The sequence below is a fragment of the Sarcophilus harrisii genome, chromosome 4, assembly GCF_902635505.1.
Source record: "Sarcophilus harrisii chromosome 4, mSarHar1.11, whole genome shotgun sequence".
Taxonomy (NCBI): Eukaryota; Metazoa; Chordata; class Mammalia; order Dasyuromorphia; family Dasyuridae; genus Sarcophilus; species Sarcophilus harrisii.
The window spans coordinates 258021156-258031595 of NC_045429.1; the positions used below are offsets into that span (position 1 = coordinate 258021156).

The following is a 10440-nucleotide window of genomic DNA, read 5'->3' on the forward strand; positions in this document are numbered from 1 at the left end:
TGTGTATATATATATATATATACACACACAGAGACACATGGTTAATTCTTTATAACCTCAAAGAAGTCTAGTATTACATACAATAACACAGACGAAATATGTGCACATACACGTACAACATGTATATTATATATGTTATACATGTATAATATATGTTGGAAGGTATATATACAAACCCATATGCAAACAAATTTATATCATTTTATATTATGCTAAACATATGAAAATACGTTATATATGTACAAACTTACATAAATGCATATATACATATGTGTCTACACATTTATACATATGTATGAATAACTGGTTGGTACACTAGTTCAGAGCTTCTGTGACCTCTTAGACCTATAGTTAAGACCTGGATTTCTAGTTCTAGCTGAAGTACTTACTAGCTGTGTGATCTGAACAAGTCACTTAATCTCTATGTACTTCAGTTTTCTTATCTGCTAAATGGAGATAGTAAATAGTCTGGAGTTGTGAGGATCAAATGTAATATTTGTAAAGTGCTTTGTAAACCTTTAAAGTGATATAGAAATACTAATGTGTATACAAGTATGAATGTGTATATGTATGATATACATGTATGTGTATTTTATATATATATGCATATAACAATAAATATATAACACTTATGTGCTGTATTATTTTTATTTCATTTAATCCTCCTAGCAAACTCTTCAGGAGATAGGAGGTGTTATTATTCCAGTTTTTATTGATGAGGTTACTGAAGCAAACAAGTTAAGTGACTTGTTCAGGGTTACACAAGGATGGATTTGAAATTGAGTCTCCTGGATCCAAGGTCCAGTGTTTTATCCTAGCTGTCCTGAAGTAGTATTATATATATTATAATTATACATACATTATGTATGTTTGTGTGTAAAATATATTTCTTCTTGGAATATGATTTTATCAGTGTAGGAAGTTCCTCGCTGAAGAGTCCACTAAATATTATAAGTGAACAGAAGTCAGGGCTTCTTTATGTTAAAGCTTAATCTCTATCCACTGTGCCATGCTGACTTTCAAGCATTTTATATGCATTATTTTGTTTGCTTACAATAATACTTTGAGTTAGATGCCATATAAGTATACTTTACCTTGTTATAAATATTTGGAGAAGGATACTGGGATACAGAGAGATTGAGTGGTTGGCTTTTAAGGATTAGAATAACGTTATCCTCCAAGTAGGATCCATGCATCTGATCGTTTTTTTAATTCCCGGGTTTGACTCTAGGTCTTAGAAAAAGAGAAGAAGCGAAAGAAACGAAGTGAGGATGAATCGGAGACAGAGGATGAGGAGGACCAAATGCAGGATGGCCATGAGCAGAGAAAGAAGAAGTGAGTGGAGTAGAGGACTTGGGAGGAGAAAAAGGCTTTTTTAATTTCCCTCAGGATGAGGTAATGGGAGTATTCCCATGCTTGTTTGCTAAGGAATGTTTGGTTTCTTCTCCTTCCTTGGAGAAAGCTGGTCTTGGCAGGATTTCAGGCTGAGGTTACCAGAGAAGTAAGAAAAAGAAGGACTTCCTTTGATACAGCAAGCTCAGGTCAGGTTAGGATCCCTGCTCCCTGTGTTTTTGTACTAGTAGGATGATGAATTTTTGGAATCTCAGTTATTCTCTGAAAAGATAAAAGTTTCAAGGAGTAAATAAATATATGATCCAAGTCTATAAATTTAAAAGGAGATTTATGGAACTTAGGAAAGTGGGATTGATGTTTTTAACAAAATTGTGTCAATACTCTAGGAGGAAGGTTGATGCCTCAGAAGGGAAAGAAGGGGACTCTTATGATCCCTATGACTTCAGTGATACAGAAGAGGAAATGCCCCAGGGTGAGTATCCCTCCCTATAATTTGGAGGCCAGGCTGTCAAGCTTTGGCCCTGTTACCAAAGTTCTTGCATCTGGAGGACAAATCCTTTGCTGTCCTTCACCTCAGGGTGTGCTCTGATGTTTGTTCTAGGCTTGTTTTTAATATCCCTAGATATATGCTGATCTTCCTAGATTTCTTTTTCTTTTTTTTTTTTTTTCTTTTAAACTTAAATGCAAAATAAGAGGGAAAAAACCACATGTACAGCAGAACATAAGAAAGGATTCAAAATATAAAGCAGTGAATTTCCATTTCAAGAAAGCCTATATAAAAATGTGGAAATGTGTTTAGAAGAATTGTACATGTTTAACATATATTAAATTACTTGCTGTCTAGGAGAGTGGGGAGGTAGTGAGAAAAATTTGGAACACAGGGTTTTGCAAGGGTGAATGTTGAAAATTATTGTTGCGTGTATTTTGAAAAATAAAAAGCTAAAGTATATAATACCACATGTTATTTTCAGAATTGTCCAGTTTTTGTTTGCTTCCTTGTAGGTTTTCTTTTGTTTTCTGCTTTGCACTTTTTACTTTACCTTCCTCTCTCCTCTTCCCTGAAGCAACTACAATTAAATGCAGATCTGTTTACACACACACACACACACACACATCTAGTCATACTCATATATGTACATTTACATTCATATGCATATATGTAAGAGTGTACTATGCTTCTCTCCTATCTTCTGTTTTTCTGAAGATGGATATCATCTTCATAAGTCTAAGTTTTTCCATATTTTTTTAAATCCATCAGCTCATTTCCCTCCATCACAGCAATATTTCAACTTTATACTGTCTAGTTATTTTAAATAGTCTAAAACACCTTGATTTCCTCTTGCAGAAAATTTCCCCCTTCCCATGTTGAACATTGCTTTATCTTTTAAGCTGAATTTCCCTTGGTCCTTTCTTGTGTTCTGCCTTGTATCGTGGAAACAGTTGATGTATTGGGACCTCTTGCCATTCAGCAGAACCTCTATTGAATTGGGGTTTGTAGAATGTGTTTTTTTTATTATTGATTTTAAATTTGGCTTTAATTTATTATCTTTCCTGCACCCCTTCCCCCTTTCCCCCCAATTATGGATCCCCTGCAGTGCATACTCCAAAAATGCCTGAACCACAAGAATCCAAAGAGGGCCAGAAGACAGAGTTGACTGAATCCAGGTGAGAGATTATAGGGAATCATTATCTGTTTCTTCCTAAATTGTCTATGTTAGTCAATGAATAAATCCATTAAATGTTTATTCACTTGTTACTTATTTCACTGAGGTGATGATCTTTTCTTGGAATCATAGATTATTGGAAAGTCACACCTGGAAGGAAGGTGACACATACTATAGTAGGGATCATAGAATTGGAAAAGGGACCTTGGGGGCCATGGGCCCCAACCCTCAGGTGATGTTACTGAGGATGGGAAGGTTAAGTGATTGTCCAGGGTTATATAGCTAGAAACAATTCCCTCTTTTTGGAGTTAGAAAAATCAAGGGGAAGGAATTTGTCCAAAGTTATGTGGTAAGCATTAGAGCTGCCTGTTATGTTTATTATAAGTGTGACCTTGGACAAATTACTCTTGAGTCTCCTATTTCCTCATCTGTAAAATGAGGAGATTTGTCTAGATGTTCCCTAAGGTCTCTTCCAACTTTGAATCCTTGGATACTTGGTAAGCTGTTGAAGAATTCTAATGCACCCCAAGAAAGATCCTAGGATGGGGATATATAATCATAAAAGACTCAAAGCAGGGATCTCCCAATTTATTGGTTCATTCGTCCCTTGGAAGGGATAAAGGTGCTAACCGTGAGATAATGGGACATCCTGTGGGGAGAAGAGCTTGCTTGGGGTCAGAACTCCCTCTCTGCTGGAAATAACCAATGATTTGCCAGTACTGGCTGAGTTGGGTGACAAAAAACCTCACTGTAGAGCAAAATAGTTAACTTCCCTAAAAGAGGAAGTTGGCTAGGGAACTACTTACTAGGGGCAGCCCTATGTGTGTGTGGTGAGACAGACACACACACACACAGAGATGTGATGAGAGAAACAGACAGACAGACAGATTTTAGCCCTTCAAATCTGCATCTGACTTTGATGTATTTGGAGTTGAAAACTACACTAGAACAGTTGTATTGTTACTTCTTTTTTTCTTTTTTTTTAGCATCATAATCAGTTCTTTTCATTTGTATATAAATATATATAAATAGTCATTTATAGATTTGATGAGCCTCTCTTATTTCCTGATCCTTGATGAGCCCACTTTTGATTAAAAAAAAAAAGTAATTAAGCAAAGCCAATGCATTGATAATTATGGCCAGCAGAGTTCATAGTTCACCAAGTCTAATGAAAGGAGGCTCTGCTCTGCACTTAAAAAAAATGCATTCTCAATTTCTTTTTATTATCCTTCATTTCTAAAATATTTTTCAGTTGATTTTTTTATTGCCTTGTTCCTATTTCCCATGCTCTCTGGCTTTCAACAAAAACTTCCAGGTCCAGCCCTACTTACTTGGTTTGGACCCTGTTTACCTCAGAGTGAATATAAATAGCAGTTTTTTCTGTTTTGGCCAGATAGCCTGGGTCTTTCCCTGCCAGATTTTATTTATCGGTTAAATAGGTTAAAAATATGGACTTCCTTTGGTTAAAAGTAGGTTTAAAAACACCATTCTTTGCCTCATTTCTTTTTTTACTAGTGTTAATAACAGAATGGGTAAATGTTTCAGGCAAATTGAGACCTGCTTAAAAAGGCCAAGGTCTCCCATTGCATCCACAGCCATTTCTAATTGTCAGGACACTTAGATCCAGATAGCTCTGGAAGGAAAAGTGAGGCAGGTGACTTTTCACGTCCTTCCTCACTTAAATCTAATTTACTTGCATGTCACGGTATTGCTTCCCTGACGTCATGGCCTTCTTTGAGAAAGAAGGGCAAATAGCAACAACCTTGAAGTTTGTAAGGATAGGGATTGACCTATGATTTCCTAGCCTTTTATCTCCAAATTACCATTTTATAGTTGCCTAGAGAACTAAGAGAGTGTTCATCTAATAGTGTCAGAGGTGGAACCCAGAACATTCTGGCTCCAAGTCCAACTCCATCTTTCCCCTGTAATAGAATAAAAAAGGCAGGAGGGAAAAAAAGGCATTTCTTTAAAAATAATCAGCCTGATTAACCAAGCCTGAAAGTACATGTAATCTTCCACACTTTGTCTCCCATTTCAGCAAAGAAAGGACGGAGGTTTAGCTATCCACTTTAGATATTCCTCCATGCTACCCATCTGCATTCTGCTAGTAATGGTTTATTGTGTCTTGGGCAGGTTGAAGGCATTCAAAGTTGCCCTCCTGGAAGTGTTCCGGGCAGCCCACGCCCAGTCTGTGGGTATGAATCATCTTACAGAATCCATCAACCAGGACAATGAATCGCCATTTTCCCCAGCTGAGGTCCAGGCCGCATTGAGCAAGATGCAGGACGATAACCAGGTCATGGTCTCCGATGACATCATTTTCCTCATCTGAGTCTGCTGTCTCCCAGACAAGGGGGGACTTATCTTTAAAACTGTTTTTGTTCAAGAAAAGTTTTTTCATCCCTTCCTCACTTCCATTTCCTGTGTATCTATCTGTGTATATCCCTTCTTCTAGCCTTCCTCCATTGACTTATTATGTTGCCCAGGACTGCTGTACGGAAACAGAGAGCCTTGGTGGATCCCAGTGAAGTTAAAACTGGACTTAGGGGAAAAGCTTTAAAGATGGAACCTCTTCCTGTCACTGTGGGGCAACAGGGGAGGGGTGGAAGAAAAAATCCTGCAACCCTGAGTTCTTAAACAAGCTACTTCGTCTCATTGAGGGAGGAAAAAGTCCTCTGGCCTTTGTTTTGTGCAAGTCAACGATGTCACCAGTGATGCTTGACTTGTTGGTGGAGCTCCTGCGTTGTTGTGGTCCATTTCTATTGAAATCTGCTGGTTGAGTTTTTAGACTTCATCTAAATTAAATGCACTGACTGTCCCTGCATCACATTTGGGTTGCTGTCCCAGTTTGAAGACCCGATTTTTACTTGTTTGAAATAGTACAGGAGATAATTTCCTAAGTTAGTTGGTTAAGTATACTTCCAAAACAATCCAGTGGTTTGAGAGCAAAAATACATTCTTTTTTCCTTCTCCGGAATCATCTAGTTGAATCATTTTGATAATGATTTACTTGTAAGCCTGAATTACTTGTAAGCTCCCCTCCCCTCCTTTCGCCCTAATGTGTATGTACCTGTGCATTATTTTTCCTTTCCAAAAAATTTTTGTGTTGAATTCACTGCTGCATTTGTTGCTGACACCAAACCACCACAGGGTGGCGACAAGTGGCTGTGCATAGGACCAGCCCAGCTCGGGAGGGGCAGTCAGCTGGGTTCAGGCTAATCTCCTGAGGTATCTGTATGAGCATTTAATTAGCATGGGTAACAAATCAGACCCAGTAGGGAGGGATACCCTTTCCCTGGAGCCTAAAGGTAGCCACCTAGCTAGAGGAAGCCCAGCTGCTTACGGAGTGAAACATTCCAGAAGCCATTTCTAGAGAAGAATTGAACAATTACTGGTCTTTGGCAGGACTGAGATGGAATACCTGCTGATGATAGATGAGCTCTGAATTTTGAAGCAAAAGATGACCTTTCATTTTTCAGGCCTTGGTGAAGCTACACTCATTCGAGTATCCCAGAAATTTAAGGTCCTTATTGGCCTTTTCAGGCTGTAGATAGATGCTGCTTACCAGATTGAATGGGAGATAAGTCGTGGAACTTCTTGTTACTGTAAAGTATAAATGTGGTTGGTTTGCTAGCCTTTGCAGAGTCTGTCCCCCCCCCCCCTTTTTTTTTTTTAAACAACAATAATAAAACAGACCTAAAAGTTCTTTTGAGAATAGCTCTTCTAAATTGGACATTGGTCCTGGGTTGGCAGGCTATAGGAGAAGGAGTCAGATCAATTCTCAATCAATCAATAATAAACACTTAACTATGTACCAGGCACTGCAATAAATGTTGGGGATACAAAAAGATAAATCGTACTCTCCAAGGAGCTCACAATCTAATGAGACATCAAACAAATACAAACAAGCTCTATATAGAATAACTAGGAAATAATGAGAGAAGGGCACTGGAATTAAGAGGGTTTGGGGAAGTCTTCCTTTTAAAGATGGGATCTTAGTTGAGATTTGAAGTCACAGAAGCCAATAGCAGATGAAGAGGGAGAGCATTTTAGGCATGGGAGACAGAAAATGCCAGGAGTGGAGAGATGGAGTTTGTCTTATTCATGGAACACCCAGCATGACCAGTTTGAAGAATATATTGAAGTGAATGTGATGTGAGCCAACTGAAGAGGTGTGAAGGGGCAGGTTACAAAGAAGAGCTTTGAATATTAAGAGATTAATTGATTCTGGAGGCAACAGGGAGCCACCAAAGTTTATTGAGTGAGGTTGGAGTGATATATGGGACTTATGCTTTAGGAAAATCACTTTGGTGGCTGAAAGGTAGGAATGGGGAAAGACTGGAGATGGGCAGTTAAACCAGCAGGCTCTTGCAATGGTTTAGGCATAAGGTTGAGGTGGGGTTTGCTACCAAATGATGGGGTGGGGGAGTGTTGGATCCCAAAAGTTTATTGAGATTCTAGGCTTGTGTCACAAGGTGTCTCAAAAGAATTTGTAGGCCTAGACCATCTCCAAGTCAAGAGACAAAGATTTTATTATGCTGCTAATAGTGAGTTAAATTCCATATGGGATTTCAGCAATTAACAAACTCGTAATTATGTAGGAGGAAGGTGCCATTAAGGAGTAAGATGCCATTAAGGCATGGCACGTTCCTAATAAGCCCTTGATACCATAAGGTGAGCTAACTTCCTAAAAAAGTTTAGCAGGGATTAAGGCACAGGTAAGCTCATTTATAGGGGAGAAATAACTTGACCTCATTGGACTAAACTATAGGGTTATTATTTTGTTAATTCAAGGTATTATGACAAGGAGCAAAAGACCTGCTTAAAATCAAATGATCCATTTAAAAAAATCAGATGAATATTCCTGCCTCCTTTCCTCTGGGGGTAGCATGGACAGTAAAATTCAGGCTCTCTGTTGATGTTACTTGGTGCTACAGAGATTTTGGGATTCAGCCCCCATCAAAAGGATTGCCAAGTATCAGTGAGGGCCAAGTTCAAGTTGTGTAACATGTTGGAGAAGACCAAATCAGAATGGTATGCTTTGCATCATCTTCATTCAGCAGCATATGTGTAGGATAGCAAGTGGGGAATAGTAGGAATAATGATCTACTACTGAACTTTGCAAGCAGTACATAAGTGGCAAAAATGATAAGGGGCATAGAGATTCAAAAGATGATAGTGTAGAGAATTGATTCTCAAAATGGAGAAATGAAATTAGTTATTAGTGCAAGGGAAATAGCCTGGAAGAGAATTGAGGGGCAGAGGATTAGAAGTTATGGTTCAGATTAGGAATAGGACTTTGTAAACAGTTCCTAAAAGGCTGCTGTGACTGTCTTTGAAAATGCTAAAAGTCTGGGTGACTGACTTGACCGTGATTATCATTTTAGCAATTTTCCAGAATAAGCTATTCTAGGGTTTACATCAGAAGGAATGAGAGTACCCTGGAGATGTGTAGACAATAGCTCCCAGAGTTTTGATTTATATAAATATCATGGAGAAGTTAGTGATGGAGATAGGGAAAATAAATAATTGAATTGTGATTATGGAATTCTTAAATATGGAGTTGATAACAGAGTATATCCATCTTTCTGTGTAGTTGAGATGAGATGGAGAAATAGGTAGGTTATGGGAAATGACTAAGATGTGTTTGAGGTTCAGCACCAAAAGATGAGATTGAGGGGAGCAATTGCTATCAAATATTGGGATTCAGTTATATGAAGAATTCCCAAAGACCTTTCTCTGGCAAAAGGTGCATTTATGAGAGTTTACATAAAATAAAAAAGTAAAATAGACAGTGGTAAATAAAAAAATAGAATTTGGAGAGCATATAGTTAGCAGGAAAGTGGTTTTTTAGCAATTAACAATGGAAAAGACAAATTCCCCAGTGAAATACAATAAACCAGGAGAAAGGAAATACTCCATAAGGTGGGAGCATACCCTTAACTGTCAGGCTAAATCCAAAGAGAAGTTTAGCTTCTTGAAAGAGTTATTTAGCTATAGCCAAAAAAAAAAAGTACCATGAGGCATGGGGTGGGGGGGTGAGAAAAAAGGCACCACTAGGGAGAATGCTGTGGGGGGCTAATCCAAAAGGATTCAGGAAAAATAGCATGAACCATGAGCAGATTTATAGGAGAAATTTAACCTCAGGGGTTTGACAACTTGAATTTCTGATTGGATATAATAAGGTGGATTACACAAGACCGCCATGGGGATGGAACAATAAGGTTGCAATGATCCTTATATGTGCCCTTCTCTGCTTTTCTTGAAGTAATTTTATCAATACTTCAGGTTTTCTCTGCCAATCCCATCCAGTGACCTAGGATCTCATCAATTAAGTTGAGGAACTGAGTGGTTTTGGAGTTTGAAGGAGAGTCAGTACTTATATTGAAGTTTCCTAGTATAAGGACAGGAGTTGGGGAGATACAATTTGTGAACCATGTAATGAACCAATTGAGGAAGTGAAGTGGTAAAAATAGTTACCAGAAGTGGTAAGTAGATTTGGGAACGCATAATTGTAAGAGAATATTATACAAAAATAGTATAATAGAGATGCGGTTACAATTCCATCAACCTGAAGAAATCAAGACATCCACAAGTCACAAAGGTTTGCTGTTTTGTTATATGTTAAAAAATGGCTTCATAGGCTCAAATACAGTTAGGCAAGGCAGTCATACTGAATGAGCAATTTGGTTTGGGAGAACACAATCTTACATAGCTCAGGGGAGATGGAGGATTGGGGCTTAGCATCTAGGGAGTAACATAGATGTGTACTAAGATGCTGAGACTTCTAAAGATTATCTGGGAAGTAAGAATTTCTTATCAAGGTTGAAGTAGTAATAATGAAAAAGCCAGATGAGCTCCAGCTTATCATCAGTCTGTGTTTAACTAGACAGTCTGGGAAGTTCCCAAAAGGCTGCTGTGACTGTCTTTAAAGATGCTAACTAGACAGTCTGGGTGACTGATTTGATCATGATTATCACTTTAGCAGTTTTCCAGAATAAGCTATTCTAGGGTTTACATCAGAAGGAAGGGGAATGACTGGAGATCCATAGACAACAGCTCAGAGTTTTGATTTATGTGAATATTGTGGAGAGGTTAGTAAGTGATGGAGGTAGGGGGAGAACCTGGAAGTAGCCCAGGGGAGCTTAGGAGAAGGTGCAGTCAATGTAGAAAGGGTGATCAAGGAGGCTTCATAGGGAGCCAGATTTCTATAATCGTAGATGAAAAATTTGTCCTTTGAAGAGGGTCAATGACATCCAGATGTCTTGACTTGCAAGTGAATTGGATTTAGGTGAGGCATTCTTTTCTGTGTCATTTGGGTCTGTTGGCAAGGTATAGATCAGTCCATCTCTAGTCATGGACTTGGCTGCAGTTGGAGACCTTGGTCTTTTAAACTTGGTTTTTCCTGGATCTCAATTTATGT

The 10440-nt window shown here is 38.3% G+C and overlaps 1 protein-coding gene across 2 annotated transcripts in view; it reads left to right on the top strand.

The window, feature by feature from the left end:
- The window catches only part of MCM3 (minichromosome maintenance complex component 3), a 42094-nt gene extending 35966 nt beyond the window's left edge, over positions 1-6128 (top strand). For both annotated transcript variants that reach the window (XM_003769147.4, XM_031964730.1), the window contains 4 exons: positions 1232-1335; positions 1740-1825; positions 2949-3018; positions 5151-6128. In XM_003769147.4, coding sequence (XP_003769195.1) covers positions 1232-1335; positions 1740-1825; positions 2949-3018; positions 5151-5349 — 459 coding nt within the window. In that variant the 3' untranslated portion in view covers positions 5350-6128. The remainder of the gene's footprint in view (positions 1-1231; positions 1336-1739; positions 1826-2948; positions 3019-5150) is intronic.
- The last annotated feature ends 4312 nt before the right edge of the window (positions 6129-10440 follow it).